At 52.2% G+C, this 18193-nt stretch overlaps 2 protein-coding genes across 5 annotated transcripts in view; one reads left to right on the top strand and one right to left on the bottom strand.

Moving 5' to 3' along the window:
* The window catches only part of USP35 (ubiquitin specific peptidase 35), an 89354-nt gene extending 78005 nt beyond the window's left edge, over nucleotides 1–11349 (top strand). For both annotated transcript variants that reach the window (XM_059930714.1, XM_059930713.1), the window contains 4 exons: nucleotides 7176–7269; nucleotides 8214–8320; nucleotides 8861–10121; nucleotides 11127–11349. In XM_059930714.1, coding sequence (XP_059786697.1) covers nucleotides 7176–7269; nucleotides 8214–8320; nucleotides 8861–10121; nucleotides 11127–11294 — 1630 coding nt within the window. In that variant the 3' untranslated portion in view covers nucleotides 11295–11349. The remainder of the gene's footprint in view (nucleotides 1–7175; nucleotides 7270–8213; nucleotides 8321–8860; nucleotides 10122–11126) is intronic.
* The window catches only part of GAB2 (GRB2 associated binding protein 2), a 179792-nt gene continuing 171911 nt past the window's right edge, over nucleotides 10313–18193 (bottom strand). The window contains exons 10-13 of one of the 3 annotated variants that reach the window (XR_009504605.1): nucleotides 16666–17382; nucleotides 14405–14496; nucleotides 12721–12982; nucleotides 10313–11838 (exon numbers count right to left, since the gene is read on the bottom strand). Coding sequence is in view for 1 of the 3 variants with exons in the window: in XM_059930715.1 (XP_059786698.1) it covers nucleotides 17239–17382 (144 nt within the window). In the remaining 2 variants the exon portion in view is untranslated. Of the gene's footprint in view, nucleotides 11839–12720; nucleotides 12983–13033; nucleotides 14093–14404; nucleotides 14497–16278; nucleotides 17383–18193 lie in introns of those variants that run through there. The other 2 variants (XR_009504604.1, XM_059930715.1) reach the window with 2 other exon arrangements.

Here is an 18193-nt window from a genome sequence, read left to right as displayed (position 1 = left end):
CCACGTGCACTTGAAAAGAACGTGTATTTTCGTTTTTTTAGATGTAGTGTCCTGAAAACATCAATTAAGTTTAACTGTCCTGTTGTATCATTTAGTATCTCTGTTGCCTTATTGATTCTCTGTGTAGAAGATCTGTCCATTGATGTGAGTGGGGTGTTAAAGTCTCCTAGTATTATTGTATTTCTGTCAGTTTCTCCCTTTATGTCTGTTAGTATTTGTTTTATGTATTTGGGTGCTCCTATATTAGGAGCATATATGTTGATGAGTGTAAAATCCTCTTCTTGTATTGATCCTTTTATCATTATATGATGTTCTTCTTTATCTTTCTTTATGGCCTTTGTTTTAAAGTCTGTTTTGTCTGATATGAGTATTGCCACCCGCCCCCCCGCTTCTTGTCATTTCTTTTTGCATGAAACATCTTTTTCCATCCCCTCTCTTTCAGTATATGTGTGTCCTTTGTCCTAAAGTAGCTCTCTCATAGGCAGCATATTGTAGTCTCTTGCTTTTTTGTCCAACCTTCCACTCTGTGTCTTTTGATTGGAGCATTCAGTCCATTGATATTTAAGGTAATTATTTATAGATATGTATTTGTTGTCATTTTAAACCATGTTTTCCCATTGATTTTATATTTCTTCTCTGTCCCTTTTTTCTTTTTGTTTCTCCTTTTCTGGTTTGATGATTTTCTTTTGTATTATACTTTCGTTCTCTTTTTTTTGTTTTTTTGTGAATCTATTGTATGTTTTTGATTTGCAGTTACCCTGTTTTTCAAGTATGTTAACCCCTTCCTGTATCTACTTGCCTTAGACTGGTAGTCATATAGGCTCAAACACATTCTAGGGAAAAAATTCTACATTTTCTTACTCTCCTCCCCTACATTTTATGATTTTGATATTTTCTTTTACATCTTCATGTATATCTTTTTGCTGTTCATTGTGGTTATCATCACTTTCACAGAATATTTTTGTTTTTTGTTTTTAAATCTGTGTACTGTCTGCTGTCCTGATTGGGTGATTTCCATTTTTCTATTTTCTAGGTCACTTATTCATTCTTTTTTTTTTTTTTTTTTTAGCACATTTACACAGAGTAACTTCTTTATTGAGTAATTTGTTTCTCCCCTTCTCTTTTTTTTTTTTTTAAAGATTTATTGATTGATTGATTGTTATGTTGGGTCTTCGTTTCTGTGCTAGGGCTTTCTCTAGTTGCAGCAAGTGGGGGCCACTCTTCATCGCGGTGCGTGGGCCTCTCACTATCGCGGCCTCTCTTGTTGCAGAGCACAGGCTCCAGACGTGCAGGCTCAGTAGTTGTGGCTCACAGGCCTAGTTGCTCCGCGGCATGTGGGATCTTCCCAGACCAGGGCTCGAACCCATGTCCCCTGCACCAGCAGGCAGACTCTCAACCACTGCGCCACCAGGGAAGCCCCACTTATTCATTCTTTTGAATTATTCATTCTGCTGTTCATTGCCTTTAGCTCAGGTTTCATCTCTGCAAATATGTTTTCTAGTTTTTCTTGGTTCCTCTCTATAGTTTCTAGTCCCTTTTTACAGTACTCTGCATTTCTGTCGATAGCCTTTCTTAATTCCTTCAGTATTTTTATTATCTCCTTTTTGAAATCAGTGTCTATTAGACTGAAGAGGTCTGCTTCATTGTTCATTCAGGGGAATGCGCTGGGTCATTTAACTGGGAGTGGTTCCTCTGCTTCTTCATGTTACTTATATTTCTCTTACTCCGTAAGTTTAGGAGAAACCATTATCTACTGTGGTCTTGGAGAGCTATTTATATGTGGTTTCATCCCTGTGTAGCTTGTGTGGGGTTAATAAATTTGGTGTGAGGGCTGTTTTTAGTATGGATCCCTGTAGCCTGTTTTCTCAGCTTGTGCTGGGTGTTAGCCCCTTGATAGGGTGTATGCAGATGTGGTGGCTGGTGCCCGGCCCTGGGGTTCTCAGCGGTGGTAGTGGCTCAGACTCACCCTCAGGGCATGCGATGGGAGTGGATGCGACTCACAACCACTCCTGGAGTTCGGGTGGGCAGTGGTGGGGTCCATGACCACTCCTTAGGTCTGAGAGGGAGGCGGCAGGGGCTTGCAATCACTCCTGGGGTCTGGGAGGGAGGTGGCGGGAGCCCATGACCACTCCTGGCTTGTGGGAGAGAAGCAGTGGGGGCTGGTGACTGCTCCTGGTGTTCAGGTGGGCGGCAGTGGAGGCTTGCGACTGCCCCTGGAGCCCGTGCAGGCAGTGTCCTGCCCTCTGCATGCATGCCCACAGGGAAGAAGGCTGCAGTCTGGGTCCCACCCCTCCCCTTGTGCACCCCCCAGACAGTGGTGACTGACCTCTATGATGTCCCAGGCTTCCTCCACATACACCCCCAGCCGTGGTTGTACTGGATTCCAGCACCACTCCCACCCCTATCTGTCTCCACACAGCCATCCCCAGTCCTCTTCCCAGTTCTGATCTCCAAAGCCCGAGTTCCAGCACCCAGCCCTTGCCAGTTCTGGCAGATGTGTGTCACGCTAGGGGGCACAGGGTGGTGCTGACCATCTGTGCAGTTCTCCCTCTGTGCTGGCTGCCTCAAACAGGTTGCTGTGCTCTCCTCAAAGGCTCTGAAGCTCCCCTTCTATCTTGGCTGATCTCCCCGCTGGTGAGGGGGCTTCCCAGGTTGCAGGAACCTTTCCTCTTTCATAGCTCCCTCCCAATGTTGCAGGTCCCATCCCGATTCCTTTCTTGCTTTCTTTTCTTCTTTTTTCCCACCCAGTTACGTGGAGATTTTCTTGCCCTTTCAGCAGTCTGAGGTCTTCTGCCAGCATTCAGTAGACATTCTTCGAGAATTGTTTCACGTGTAGATGTATTTTTGATGTATTTGTGGGAGAGGGTGAACTTCACATCCTGCTACTCCGATATCTTGATCTCTCCCTGTGATCGATTTCTAATCTCATAGAATTGTGGTTGGAAAAGCTGCTTGATATGATTTCAAGTTTCTTAAATTTACCAAGGCTTGCTTTGTGGCCCAGCATGTGGTCAATCCTGGAGAATGTTCCGTGTGCACTTGAGAAGAATGTATATTCTGCTGCTTTTGGATGGAATCCTCTATAAACATCAGTTGAGTTCATCTGGTCTTATGTGTCATTCAAGGCCTGTGTTTCCTTATTGATTTTCTGTCTGGATGATCTGTTCATTGATGAAAGTGGGGGGTTAAAGTCTCCCACTATTATTGTGTTACTGTTGATTTCTCCTTTTATGGCTGTTAGTATTTGCCTTATATATTGAGGTGCTCCTATGTTGGGTGCACATATATTTATAATTGTTATATCTTCTTGGACTGATCCCTTGATCATTATGTAGTGTCCTTCTTTGTCTCTAGAAATAGTCTTTCTTTCAAAGTCTATTTTGTCTGATATGAGTATTGCTACTCCAGCTTTCTTCTGATTTCCATTTGCATGGAGTACCTTTTTCTGTCCCCTCGTTTTCAGTCTGTATGTGTCCCTAGATCTGAAGTGTGAGTCTCTTGTAGATAGCGTATATATGGGACTTGATTTTGTATCCATTTGGCCAGTCTGTGTCTTTTGGTTGAAGCATTTAATCCATTTACATTTAAGGTAATTATCAGTATGTATGTTCTTATTGCCATTTTGTTAATTGTTTTAAATAAATTTATTTATTTTATTTTTATTTATTTTGGGCTGTGTTGGGTCTTTGTTGCTGCATGCAGGCTTTCTCTAGTTGCAGCCAGTGGGGGCTACTCTTCATTGCAGTGCGCGGGCTTCTCATTGCGGTGGATTCTCTTGTTGCGGAGCACAGGCTCTAGAGCGCAGGTTCAGTAGTTGTGGCACGTGGGCTTAGTTGCTCCGCGGCATGTGGGATTTTCCTGGACCAGGGCTCAAACCTGTGTCCCCTGCACTGGCAGGCAGATTCTTAACCACTGCGCCACCAGGGAAGCCCTTGTTAATTGTTTTGAATTTGTTTTTGTAGGTCTTTTTCCTTCCCTTCCTCTTTGTTCTCTTTTCTTGTGATTTGATGACTATCTTCAGTGTTGAGTTTGGATTCCTTTTTCTTTTTTGTGTATGTATCTAGTGTAGATTTTTGGTTTGCAGTTACCATGGGGTTTTGATATAATAGTCTGTATATATATATACAAGATTTTTTTAAGTTTCTGGTTTCTTAATTTCCAATGCATTTCCAATATCCTGCATTTATACTCTCCTCTTCTCACAATTGCTAGTTTTGATATCATATTTGTGTGTGGATGATTTCCTACCTTTATTGTATGTTTGCCTTTACCAGTGAGCTTTCCCATTCATAATTTTCTTATTTCTAGTTGTGACCTTTTCTTTTCTGCCTAGAGAAGTTCCTTTAGCATTTGTTGTAAAGCTGGTTTGGTGGTGCTGAATTGTCTTAGCTTTTGCTTGTCTGTAAAGCTTTTGATTTCTCTGTCAAATCTGAATGAGAGCCTTGCTGGGTAGAGTATTCTTGGTTGTAGGTTTTTCCCTTTTATCACTTTAAAAATATCATACCACTCCTTTCTGGCCTGCAGAGTTTCTGCTGAAAAATCAGCTGATGACCTTATGGGGATTCCCTCGTATGTTATTTGTTGGTTTCCCCTTGTTGCTTTTAATATTTTCTCTGTCTTTAATTTTTGTCAATTTGATTAATATGTGTCTTGATGTATTCCTCCTTTCCCATGTTAGGGAAGTTTTCAGCTATTAACTCTTCAAATATTTTCTCAGGCCCTTTCTCTCTCTTCTCCTTCTGGGACCCCTTTAACGCAAATGGAGCATTTAATGTTGTTCCAGAGGTTCATCTAGTGTATTTTCACTGCCCTAAAAATCCTCTGCTCTATCTGTTCACCCCCCTCTAACTCCTGGCAACCTTTTTACTGTTTCCATAGTTTTGCCTTTTCCAGAATCATACATTTGGAATCATATATTTGGAATCATATAGTATGTAGCCTTTTCAGATTGGCTTCTTTCAGTTAGTAATATGCATTTAAGGTTGCTCCATTTCTTTTTGTGGCTTGATAGCTCATTTCTTTTTGGCACTGAATAATATTCCATTGCCAGGATGTACCACAGTGCTATTTATCCATTAACCTACTGAAGGGACATGTTAGTTGCTTCCAAGTTTTGGCAATTCTAAATAAAGCTTGCATCAACATCCCTGTGCAGGTCTTTGTGTGGATATAAGGTTTCAGCTCCTTTGGGTAAATACCAAAGAGTGTGATTGCTGCATAGGATGGGAAGAGTATGTTTAGTTGTGTAAGAAACTGCAAAACTGTCTTCCAAAGTGGCTGTACCATTTTGCATGCCCACCAGCAACGAATGAGAATTCCTGTTGCTCCACATCCTTGCTAGCATTTGGTGTTGTCAGTGTTCTGGATTTTGGCCTTTCTAATGGGTGTGTAGTGGTATCTCATTGTTGTTTTAATTTGTATTTCCCTGATTGACATGATGTTGAGCATCTTTTCATGTGCTTATTTACCATCTGTATATATATATATATATATATATATATATATATATATATATATATATATATATATATATATATATATATTTGTGTGTGTGTGTGTGTGAGAGATGTTTGTTAAAATGTTTGGCTCATTTTTTAATCAGGTTGCTTGTTTTCTTATTGTTGAGTTTTAAGAGTTTTTTATCAGATGTGTGTTTTACAAATATTTTCTCCCAGTCTCTGGTTTGTCTTCTAATTCTCTTGATACTATACTTCACAGAACAGAAATTTTTAATTTCAATGAAATCCAGCTTATCAATTATTTCTCTCATGGATTGTGTCTTTGGGGATGTATCTAAAATGGCATCACCACACTCAAGGTCACTAGGTTTCTCCTGTTATTTTCTAAGAGTTTTATAGTCTTGAATTTTACATTTAGGTCTGTGATCCATTTGGAGTTAATTTTTGTGACAGGTGTAGGGTTTGTGTTCAGATTCATTTTTTTGGTTTTGGATGTATACTTGTTCCAATACCATTTGTTGACCAGACTTTCTCTGCTCCATTATATTGCCTTTGCTCCTTTGTCAGCGATCAGTTGACTATATTTATGGGGGTCTGTTTCTGGGCTCTTTATTCTGTTCTATTGATCTATTCAACTGTTCTTTCACCAGTACCACACTTAGACATCTTTTTTAAAAGTCACAGTGAAAGTAAGCCTTGGTTTTGGCTGTGGTAGGACCTCCAGGCAGTTTCTTGTCTCTGAGCTTCAGCTCCAGGAGGAGGTTGGAGCTGAACTCTAGGACTTCCTAACATGCTGCTGTTGTGCTTCTCAAACTGCCTGGGGAAGGACTAGTTTTGTTTCGTTTTTTGAACTTCCAGTCTGCTGCAGACTCTTCCTTTTGTAGAATACAATAAAATGACTTACTAGGAAATGATCGTGTGCTTGTATGGTCATAGTACTGTCAAATCACCATACAAGGTTCTAAAGTCTCAGTTTCTGAACTTGCTTTGTCACAGACTGCTAAGTGGACTGCACTTTGGTTATACTGTCCTGCGCAGTGGGTGCAGGTTGGAGAGATGCCTACCTGTCTAGCCAGAGCTTCTTGGGAGAACAGGAGCTCAGCTGGGGCTTGGGAATTGGCTTGTTCCAGGGAATGTGGTTGTCAGGAGGGGCTCTTTCTTATCTCCCATGGGATCAGACCCCTTCATGAGCCCCAGTCTACCCCCGTCCTCTTTTTTCAGCATGTTCCTCACATTGACCCCTCCCATTTGAAGGCAGAGGGACAACTTGGGGTGGCAGGGGCCCTGAGAAGGGGCTGTAATAGTTGGCTTGGAGGGCCAAGGTTGGAGCAGGGCCTGCTGCTCTGGATGGGTCTGAACGCCATTTCTCAGGGAAGTAGGGAGAAGGGTGTGAGTGGCTGGTGGTGATATTGGCGTGGACTCTGGAGCATGTCTGAGAGTTCCAACTTTAAAACCCTGAGACCATAAGACCTTAGGACATTCGAATCTTCGAATTGTGGAGTCACGGGCTGTCAGAACTGGAAGGGACTGCAGGGGTCACCTTGTGATCCAGGCCGAGTTGTTCACATGCTCCTCCTCCCTGGCGCCTGGCCCAGATTGGAGTGACAGGTGTCTGTCCTGCCTTTAGCTTGGAGTCGTTGGGTTGCCACAGTATGGGTGAGTAGAGGTTCTTTGGGTGCCCTTGGCTTACTCCAGGTGCCCCGCTCTGTTTGGAAGTTTCAGACACTGTGTGCTCCGTTTGACTGAGAACAACTCCCAGCCCTTGATGACCAAGCTGCAGTGGCTCTTCGCCTTCCTGGAGCACAGCCAGGTGAGCGCAGGGGCAGTCGGGGGTGCTGGAGAGGAGGCCCGGTCCGACACCTCTCCTTCCCCACCACCTGCCTGCATCTGGCTGTGGGCCCCCACTTTCTGGTGTAAGTTGTTGGGCCCCAGTCCAGGCTGGCATGGGTTCACGGCTAAAGCCCAAGGGGCCGATTCAGCGCCCTTACCGGGCAGGCGGGGGAGTGCCTCCTGAGCCCCTCTGTGCTGTGCTGCCCACATCTCTCCCATCAGTGGTTCAGTCCATTCTATTAGGTGTTGCTTTGTTGGTCTGCTGTCATTTCTGAGCACTCATATTGCCTGCCAGGCACCCTGAGGGCTGTATTTGGTTTCATCACTGTCTCTGCCCTCCTGGAACCTAAAGCCCTTGGCCAGGCAGGCATTATGCCAGGCCCTGTGCGGGGGCACAGAGATGAGTCAGCCGCAGTCCTGCCTTCACGGAGCGCGTAGTCTGGTGGGGAAGAGGAACCTGCAGATAGCAACTGCAGTGCTCGAGCAGAGGGCAGCGCGAGTGTAGTGTGCGTGTTAGGGAGGGAGAGTTGATCACGATGGGGATGGGGGCTGCTGGGAAGACACTGTGGGACAGGTGACACTAACAGCACCTGGGACTTGAACTCTACAGCTAAGCTCCTGACAGGGGAGAAGGGTGTTTCAGGCAGAGGGAATGGCAACGAATAAGGGCCTGGAGTGAAATGTGAGGTGTGTCAGGGAAGAGCAGACTCCTGGAGGACTGTCCATCTCCGTGAACCCGATGTCCTGCTTATAGGCTGCATGGCCTTGGTGGGATGAGTCAGGGAAGGGGGAGGACTTTCGTGAGGAGGCTGGAAGTTTGGGGCAGAGAGTCCCCAGGGCCATCCTCAGGCCTAGCATGCTTTGGAGCTGGTTGGTGAGTGGCCCCCGGCTCCTGGCCCTGTCTTTCTCCCTCCTTGGTCCCAGCGGCCTGCCATTTCTCCAGAGAACTTTCTGTCTGCATCCTGGACACCCTGGTTCAGCCCTGGCACCCAGCAGGACTGCTCAGAGTACCTGAAGTACCTGCTGGATCGGTAAGGGAGGCCAGGCCTGGCTCTGCATGGGGGCTCCAGGTCTGGAGAGGGTGCTCGTGGGAAAGCCCCCTCCCCCTGGGCTGTGTTGTCTCTTCCTGGAAACGGGGGCACAGCCCTGCACTTGTGAAAGGCTTGGAGCAGATGTGTGTCGTGAGTGTGGGGACAGGGGCCGAGTGGGAGGGACGTTTTGGAGATGCTGACATGAACCGAGACTGGGAGGGTAAGTGTGTGTATGTGCACTGTGCTGTGCTTGCCTGAGTGTGCATGTGTGTGTTTTCTCATCAGCTCTCTGGGGGCACATGCACGTCTTTTTGTCGCGGGTTTGTGAGCCTTATGCAGGTAAGTATGTAGCATGTGTGCCTGGCTTATGAGTGCATGTGCACGAATGCCATTTTGTACATGCATATGTATGTTCCCCGTGCCTTCTCCTGCATGCGTGTAAACATGTGGCCAGCTGAGTAAGGTAGATGCACAGGTCAGGCCAGTGCACTGGGGATGGGTCTGTGTGTATGGACGAAGGCCCTTTGCTCCCTGCACCAGGCTGCATGAAGAGGAGAAAACTGGGACGAGGATCTGCCAAAAGCTCAAGCAGTCCAGCTTGCCCTCCCCGCCCGAGGAGCCCCCTAGCCCGAGTTCAACCTCTGTGGAGAAGATGTTTGGAGGCAAGATTGTGACTCGGATATGCTGTCTCCGCTGCCTTAACATCTCCACCAGGGAGGAGGCCTTCACGGACCTCTCTCTCGCCTTTCCCCCGCCTGAGCGCTGCCGCCGCCGCCGCCTGGGCTCAGTGATGCTCCCTGCAGAGGACGTCAGTGCCCAGGACCTCCCTTCGCCATCGCGAGCCCAGGTGCCAAGCAGGGCGGCTCCTCGGAGGCAGAGGAAACACTGCATCACAGGGGACGTTCCCCCCACCGTCCTGAGCATTGAAGGCCTGGGCCCCCAGGGCCTCGGGGGGCAGAGCAGTCAGGAGGAGGAGGCAAAGGAGGAGGAAGAGAAGGAGAAGGAGGAGGAGAAGGCGGAGAAGGAGGCCGAGAAAGTGGAGAAGGAGGAGGAGAAGGCGGAGAAGGAGGAGGAGAAAGTGGAGAAGGAGACCGAGAAGGAGAAGGAGGCCGAGAAGGAGAAAGAGGAGGACGGCCTGGGCCCAGGGACCCTCAGAAATGCCTCCACCCCCTCTGGGGAGGGTTCCCGCTCCGTCCTGGACCTGGTCAACTACTTCCTGTCGCCCGAGAGGCTGACGGCAGAGAACCGCTACTACTGCGAGTCGTGCGCCTCCCTGCAGGACGCCGAGAAGGTGGTGGAGCTGAGCCAGGGGCCGCGCTACCTCATCCTGACCCTGCTGCGTTTCTCCTTCGACCTGCGCACCATGCGGCGCCGCAAGATCCTGGACGACGTCTCCATCCCCCTGCTGCTGCGGCTGCCGCTGGCGGGGGGCCGGGGCCAGGCCTACGACCTCTGCAGCGTCGTGGTGCACTCTGGGGTGTCCTCGGAGAGCGGCCACTACTACTGCTACGCCCGCGAGGGTGCTGCCCGCCCAGCCCCGAACCCGGGAGCGGCCGACAGGCCCGAGCCCGACAACCAGTGGTACCTGTTCAACGACACCCGGGTGTCCTTCTCCTCCTTTGAGTCTGTCAGCAACGTCACCTCCTTCTTCCCCAAGGACACCGCCTACGTGCTCTTTTATCGGCAGCGGCCCCGGGAGGGTCCTGAGGCTGAGCCCGGCTCTCCCCGAGCCCGGGCAGAGCCCACCCTCCACAAAGACTTGATGGAAGCCATTTCCAAAGACAACATCCTTTTCCTGCAGGTGAGCAGACCCTGGGGGCGGAGGGGCTTGCCAGCACCCACCGGCTCAGATGCTGACTGCTCCTCTCTTGGAGTCTCTCTCTTCCTTTTACCTTTGATCCATTCAGCTATCAATCAATCAATCACTTAGTGCTGGGGAAAACTGGTGGGCCAGACAGATGTAGCCCCATACGTCAGAGGAACAGACATGAGGAATTATCAGTTATTTTATTAAGGTGTCATAAGTGTGCTGGAGGAGGGGCTCTGCGAGTGAGTAGTGGATACGAGCGGATGGGGGGCCGCCCGGCTCAGTGAGCCTCTTCTCTCACTGAGCCTTCGACTCCACTCTGTAGAGTCGAGGGTGGTGTCAAAATACTTTGCCGCTGAAACAGCCAGCGCGCGGACCAGCACGAGGAGTGCCGCCACAGACAGCCGGTGTGGTCACGTCAGGACCCCTGGCCAGCAGCACCTGCGTGCTGTGGGGACCCTGGCTCTGCTTTTGCGTTTCTGCTGAGCTGTCCAGGTGGAGGCAGGGCTGGGCCCGTGGGAAGGCGAATCCATGGCTGGCCTCAGTTCAGCAGGAGGAAGAGCTTCCTCGTTGGCAGAGGGTTCCTCGTGCCTTGAGAGGCAGAAGCTGGACAGCCACGTCAGGAAGCCTGCAGAAGGGTCCCTGGGGGGGTTTATGAGGTGCCCTTTGAAGTCTCTGCACCTCCTGCTTTCTGGTGCCACGTCAGGCCCTTGTCAGCTGTTCACAGTCTAGTTAGTAGAAATGAGTTCCTTTCCTCCAGGGGGCTGGGAGTTTTTATTCGGGGGAGGAGGAGGAAGAATGCTGTGGAAGCCCATCCTCCCACTAAGCTGAAGTGCCTCTAGGCCAGAAGCTGTGGCTCCTCTGTGCCTGGCCCTGGGGACCGGGGCGATGCGCGGAGGGGCTGGGTGGCATTGGGGGCGTGCAGGGAGAACTGAGGCTTCAGAGCCTGACTGACTTTGACGTCTCAGCTTCCGGCCCCATCCCCATCTGTATTTCCAGGAGCAGGAGAAGGAGGCACGGAGCAGGGCGGCCTACATCTCCGCACTCCCCACATCTCCGCACTGGGGGAGGGGCTTTGACGAAGACAAAGATGAGGATGAAGGCCCTCCGGGGGGCTGCAGCCCTGCAGGTGGCGGCGGTGGTGACTTCCACAGACTGGTCTTCTAATGGGAACCCTCATCCCCTGGCCTGCTAAGCACCTGTGAGGGTGCCACAGGCAACCTCGGCGGGGGGGGGGGGGGGGGAGGTGGAGGCCCAGGTCCCGGGCAGAGGTGCTCGGCCAGGTGGGGTCTGAGGGAGGCTGTGCAGGTCCAGTCCTGAGGGCAGGCCCTTCCGAGGGCCAGAGAGATGGAGCGGGGGCTTCTGGGCCCCTGCCCTCAGCCTGAAGGGCACACGGAGACTCACTCAGATGATAGATGCTAGATACAGAGGTGAGACCCAAGCCCCTTAAACCGGGCCTCAGGTCCCGACACTGGGATCAGCCCTGTTTAAGACTTACTTACTTACACCCAAGTGTCCTGGTCAGCTTGAAGCAGCTGAGATGGACACTCTCTGGGCCTTGTCCCCCACCCCCTGCAGGCTGCCCCACAGGGCTGAACGTCACAGCGCTGGTGTTTTGCCATCATCAAGTAGCAGTTCCTTTCCAGCTCCTTTCAGACAGTCTTGTTTGTTTGTTTCTCTGTAGTATACAAAGCAGAGGTGGATCCAAGCCCTAGCATAAAGAAGGGGGCTGTGTGTCACCCCTCTGGCCGCCTTCTGGTTTCTCTGAGGGGTCTGAGGCAACGTCTGTGGGTGCCTACACTGTTTGTTTGTTTGTACTTTGAGAGGAGTGTAGGTGGGAAGCAGCCTGGCACAGGACCAGAGACTGTCCTCCCGACACCAAGCAACAACGCACAGAGGGGAGGATAGCCTCTTAAGCCTCTCTCCCGCCTCAGTGCCTGAGATGCCACCATTTGCATTCCCCTTCTGGTTAAGAGAGAGCGAGTCCTCAGTTTACTGCAAGTATGTTTGTTTGTTTGTGTTTCTCACAACGTCTGTCCTGAGGGAAGCTGGCTGGCTCAGTGCCTCAGCCGTTGGCCATCACCATGGGGGCGGTCTGGTGAGGAGCAGATATTGACCTCATTGTGCCCTGACACTGCTGTACCCCTTCTAAGTAACTGGAGAGAAGAGAACCAGGGTCTCAAACAGGAATAAAAATAGGTTCTCTGAAGCCTTTAAAGCCGTCGTTCATTCCCACCTCAGTCACTGGCTGTGAGGTCGGCTCTACCCTTGGTTTCTTGCTGTGTCTGGACAGGAAGGAGGGGACACCCCCTGCCCTGTTGACTTGTGTGCTGCCCCAGGGGAGGCAAGCGTGCCCTACACTGAAGTGCTGTGTAAATCAACAGTGAGGACTGGGGGCAGGGATGTGCCCAGATAGATAGATGATTGATAGGGGTGGAGGGGTGGGTGCACAGGCTGGGGGCCGCCCTAACAGGATACTGTTAAGGGACTGATCTGTCAGGTGGCGCTGGAGCTCCTCCAGACCCCAGGAACTCTGGGCTGCCCAGAGATTCCTGCTGCTGCTGCTGCTGCTACCACATTCCTCCCTTCTTACCTCTGAGAACCTGGGGTGGGCTGGGCTGGGCTCAGGCCAGGAGGAAAGTAGGCGGCAGCCCTCAGGTTCCAGCCATCTTGGAGCTTGGGACTGCAGGGGCCTGGCCGGGGGCTTCAAGGGCTGCAGATGGAGGAGTTTTGAGTTTTGGCCCAAAAGCCATAGACCTTGAGACCTCAGGGACCAGGGAAAGTGGGCCGACAGTCGTCTGTCTGTCAGAGACAGAGTCATGCTCAGAATTCATCTCTTTGGTCCATTGAGCCTCCTAAGAAAGATGAATTGGCAGATGTTACTACAATTTCCATCTCATGCACCAGGAATACAAATTCCGAGGTAAGGAAGACTCACGAGTGTTCTCAGCCAAGAAAAAGTACCCAGTTCTTTCCTGTTCAAATGGAAGTGGAGCAGACTGGCACAGTGCTGTCCTGGGACTGTGAGAGGAAGGCTTATCTCGTTGAGGACAGGTGTCATGTGCAAGCCTACAGCCGGCAGCCCCGAGCCGGGATCCAAGTGTGTGTGGATTCCATCCCCCAGCCCCTCCGGACGAGACAGACTCAGAAGCCCTCCTGGTTGCGTCTAATGGACTTTATTGTTGTCCAGACCCAACACCATAGTAAAAAGGGACCTGCAAGCTCCAGGCCTGTACCATGTGTCACCACAGCAAAAACAGGACCCATGTGAACACGTTCCCACCCCTCCCCAGACCTACTCACAGGATAAATACGTGTTACAAAATTTTTTTTTAAAAAGAAAACAACAGAATAAATTAATAACTTAAGTGATTAGGCACCAACAGTGATTTGAAAAATTAAATGTCAATTTTAAATGGTAAGAGGGCCAGAAACCTAAGACTGGGCTTCTTCTAGCCCATTTTCTCTTCCCGACAAAGCAACGATTCTGTGGGAAATGATTCTAAATTTCAAGACACATGTAACCAACGAACACATAAGAACACACACCACCAAATATCACATGACAGCCTGAATCTCCAGGGGGACCCCCCTCATCAGGCAGCCCACCTGGCCCCAAAGAGCCTGGTGCGTTCCGGAAGGAGGGGGCTTTAGAGCTCATGCGCTCAGCCTCCTGCCCCCACGTTTTGCAGAAGGGCCAGAGAGGGGGAAGTTCGTGCCAGTTTCCCTCCTGCCCGGCACTCTGTTTCCAGAGCCCTGTCACAGGGGTGTGGGTCAGCCGCAGCTTGGGGCTGAGGCCTTAGCCCCGTGGCAGGTAAATCCCTTGAGAACAGCTGTGCTTCTGTCCTAGGAATGGGACATACTTGAACGGTTTCGAGTGTAGACGTTACTGAAATCAGTCTAGGGAGGGGACTGGGTTAACTGGCCAATGCTCTGGGTGCCTCCTATCCCTGGCGATCCAGACCCTCGAGAGAGAGAGAGAGAGAGAGAAGTTACAGAGCAGAGAGTAGCCACAGAAGAGGCCTCAGGGCCCTTCTTCACCAAGGTGGGAAGGGGAGACAGCTCCATACCACTCCTTGCAGAGGTGGAGCTGGAAGGGGGCAAAACAGCTTCTTCTCTGAGGAGCCCCAGGCAGGACGAGGCCTGTGTGGGCTATGCTGGCTGACAAGGCATCCTGGGGTCTCAGTCCTTGCCAGGCCACCAGGAGAGGTGGATTGTGACCCACTGAAGGCCAAAGGACCAGTTTTTTACACTGACCAGACGGGAATATTAGATACCTGGTACTTGGGGCTTTTGAGCCAGTCTCTGCTTTCAACAGGCCAATTTCCTCTTCTCTTGTACTTCCTCCCGTCTCTACTCTTGCCTCCACCTGAAGGGTTTGGGGGTTATAGGAACCAAGAACTGGAGGGAGGCCTCCTTGGTGGTTAGATTTGAACACCTCAGTCTCTCAAGACTCCACCCAGTTTCATTCACAACGTGGCACATTCAGAAAATGCTGACATTATTAGGGCACCCGGCGATCAATAGGGGAGGATGCTGGGAACTGAGGGTACCAATACCTGGGCCCACCTGTAGCCTATGGGGGCACAGGGGTGGCGCCATTCAAAGCTCTGCCACATGAGACCCTTTGCAGAGGGCCTTAAAGGGACACAGGGCTGGGCAGAGTGAACCACCAAACCCTGCCCAGGGCAGGCCACTGCCACCACCATTACCATTTCACCTGTGGGAACACCGAGACATAGCCTCACTGCTTCTGAGACTCTGGGCCCATACTCCCAAAGGTCTTGTGTTCCCAAAGCACAAGGTTCTCTAAGTCTCTCTGTCCATCTTCCTCCACCGGATCCCAGCCTTGCCCTCCTTCCCTCTAAAAATCTGACCCTTCTTCCTCTAAGGCCCCTGTCAGGCACCCCCTTTTCCTAGAAACCACCTTCCCTGATCTCCACCCCCTCCCCACTCCTGCCCCCAGCACCAACCTCCTAGAGAAGGAGCCTCGATTTCTCTGCACATTATCAGCATTTTAAGTGTCTCTCATGGCCATTACCAATGTGTCCTTGTCTTTTTTCTCATCGACTGTGACCTTCTCAAATACAAAGTCTGATTAATTCCTGTGTTCTCAGTGCCTAGCCCAGACCTGGCCATAGCAGCCACTAATGAATGCTTATTGAATTTATATGACTAATACTAGGAGGAAAGGGGCTACTGTTGACAAAATTTCTCCCGGGATGGAGTAAGGTCAGGCCGCAGGCCTGGGGTGTGCGTGTTTACACAGGCTCACAGGAGTAGAAAGGTAAGCGGTAGCCACCTCCCTTAAATCGGGGGGGGGGGGGGGTCTTTTTTTTTTTTTTTTTTTTGAGGAAGAAGGTCTGTTCACCCCAGGGTAGGATGAAACATTTGGTCTGCCCACGTTGCCTCTGAAACTCTTAAAAATTTGGCCAAGAACCTTAACATAAAAGAGCCCCACTCCCCAGACTTAGGAGAAAAGAGCCTGGCGTGATGCCCTTCCTCCTGTCCCTGGCAAAGGTGGGCAGAGGGTGATGCTGATCTGGTGGCCTTTTAAGCCATGGGAGGAGAGGCCTGCCCTCTCCTGTCCCTGTAGCTAGGCACCTGGGATTCGACAGGGCAACAGAGGGTGACGTGAGCTGAGAACACACTCTGGCCTGTCACCAGGCCACACCTGTACCTTCCTTGGGACCTGACACAAAACTCAGCCAAAGGGCACAAGCTGCCGGCCACTCCCCCGTGTCGTCCACTAGGCTGTCTTCCGCCCTGCTTGCTCCTTTGCCCTGCTCTGCCCGCCACCCATCAGTCCTGGGAGCTGCCCTTGCCTGCGGCCATGCACGTCGCTCCCCTGACCACCACACCGCTCCTCACGTTCTGCTCTACCCTGCATCTCCACGGCACTGCCCGGGGCTCGCCACCAGGCCCTCCGGATGTACTCAACCACTACCTGCGCCTCCCCCGCCCCCAGCCTTCGCCCCTGCCTCTCAGCCCATCGGTTACCAGCGCCTCCCCTGCCGCACTGCCCATCTTGCAGAAGCTCACTTGCTGCAGCGTCTCCGCTCCCGCCCTGTGTCTCCGCCCAGGCTGTCCCGGGGTGGCCCCTCAGTCGTCCCACCCTACGCACCTTCCCACAGCTCCGCCGGCTCCCCCCCCCCGGCCCCGCCCACCACGTCAGCGCTCCCACCCCACGTGCTGCACCGCCCAGCACAGTGCAAGCCTCGTGGGCGCGGTGCTCTTGGCTGGGTGGGGTCTCGGGGAAGAGGACTACGCTCTGCCCCAGAGCGGCAGAGCCGGGCCTGTGGCTCCACAGTCCCGGGGGCCTGGCCCCGCAGTGTCTTCGTCACCCCGTCTCCTGCTCCTTGTTCTGGGTTGCCCCTCCTCCTCAGTCTTCCCCTCCTGCTGTCCTCATCCTTCTGCCTCTCCCACCCGGCAACAGCTGCACTGCCACTTGGCCTGAAAATGGGGGACCACCGCAGGTATCCGCTGCCCTTCTGCATCTGGGGGTCTAACTCCTTTGTCCCTCAAGACCACCTCTGACCTTCCTCCTCGACTCCTTCATCTTTTGGTGGCCTTGCCTCCCCCCTGCCAAGACAGACAGGGCTGAAGAAGTCTGTATCCACTCTGGTCCGCTGGTCCTTGGCTCCCTGGGTCAGCGAGACGACTTGGCTTCTTCCGGGACTGGGGGAGAGGTAGCCCAGTAGCGGGAGGGACAGGGGCTGAGAGCTGTGCCCAAAGGTGAGGTGTGGAATCTGGCTCAGAGCCCCAGCCCCTCCCTCCACACGTCTGGTAGGTATTCGGGTCTAAAGGGCGGTAGGAGGCTGAAGGATGCTTTTTGGCAATAGCTCTAACTAAGGTGGGTAGAGGCATGGCCATTGCTGATAAAAATCAAGGTGGGCCCCGAGTGAGCCGAGGAAGCGCCTCGATCAGGCCCTCACCTCCCAGGGGAAGGGGTCAGGGTCCCTGATGTCAAGTGCTTTGAAGGCTAGAGTGGCAGAGTAGAGAGGGGGTGGGCAGGAGGGCGCGCTGGAGAGGAGAAGGGGGAGACAGACGGGGAGGCGTCGGCTCTGGAGACGCCGCCTCCTGGCCCCTCCCTGGGGCGGCGGCCCGCGTGTCACAGCTTGGCCCCCTTGGAAGGCTCCGAGGACTGCCGCACGTCTGTCCACTCCTGCATGGTGTTCTGCAGGGCCTGGGTCTTCTCCTTGTCCACCTGAACGTAGTCTACCTTCTCGTCGGAAGTGACAGATGACGTGGATGGCTGGGGGACAGAGCGGGGAAGTGAAGTGGCTGTGAGTTATCAGTAACGTGGGGAGCCGGCGGGTGGCGCTTCTTGAGTCGTTTCCCGTTTCCCGGGAGAGGAGGTGGGGCTCTACCTGCCTCTCTGACCTGCCTTTTCTTTCTGAAAGTGGCCTGTAAGGCCTGAACTCCGAACTGCACCATCCCTCCTGTTTGGTGCAACAGCCCCTGCCGGCCGTCCTGATGTCCCAGCTCCTGGGGGGACCCAGGCCCTTCCTTGGCCTGATGGATGGCTCCAGGCTTTCACCTGCGCCTCCACCCACCTCCCTGTGGCCACTTGTCCAGGGGAAGGACTGTGCCAGGTGCCAACAAGCACCAGCCACAAGGCTTTGTGTGTGGCTCGCGGTGAGCACGCACAGCCGCCCTGTGTGGGACGCTGTGCCGGGGCTGCTGTCTGGACTGGGCAGCTAAGTGTGCTTCCTGAGGGGGCCTTTCCCAGGCCCGGAAGCCCTTCTGCAGGCTGCACCTGCACAGCGAGTTCTCAAAGAAGAACTCAGGACCAGGACACAGGATCCCCGAGTCTCGGCTCTGTCGTGGATCACACGTGACCTCGAGCAGCTCGTGTCTCCGTGTGCATTCGTTTGCCCATCTGCACGACAAGGGGGGGGGGTGGGCTGACGGATGCGGTCCTACGGGCTCAGGGTACCTGTGTGCTGAGAGTGAGGGCACGTGAGCCCCCGGAGACCCAGACTACAGCACGGCCCAGTCGCAGGAGCAGAGGGTCGCTGGCCAGCGCTGAAGGCAGCTGGCCTCCAGCACCCCTCCCCCAGGGC

Source organism: Balaenoptera ricei, chromosome 8 (assembly GCF_028023285.1).
Source record: "Balaenoptera ricei isolate mBalRic1 chromosome 8, mBalRic1.hap2, whole genome shotgun sequence".
Classification (NCBI taxonomy): domain Eukaryota; kingdom Metazoa; phylum Chordata; class Mammalia; order Artiodactyla; family Balaenopteridae; genus Balaenoptera; species Balaenoptera ricei.
This window is presented reverse-complemented; position numbering and strand designations above follow the sequence as displayed.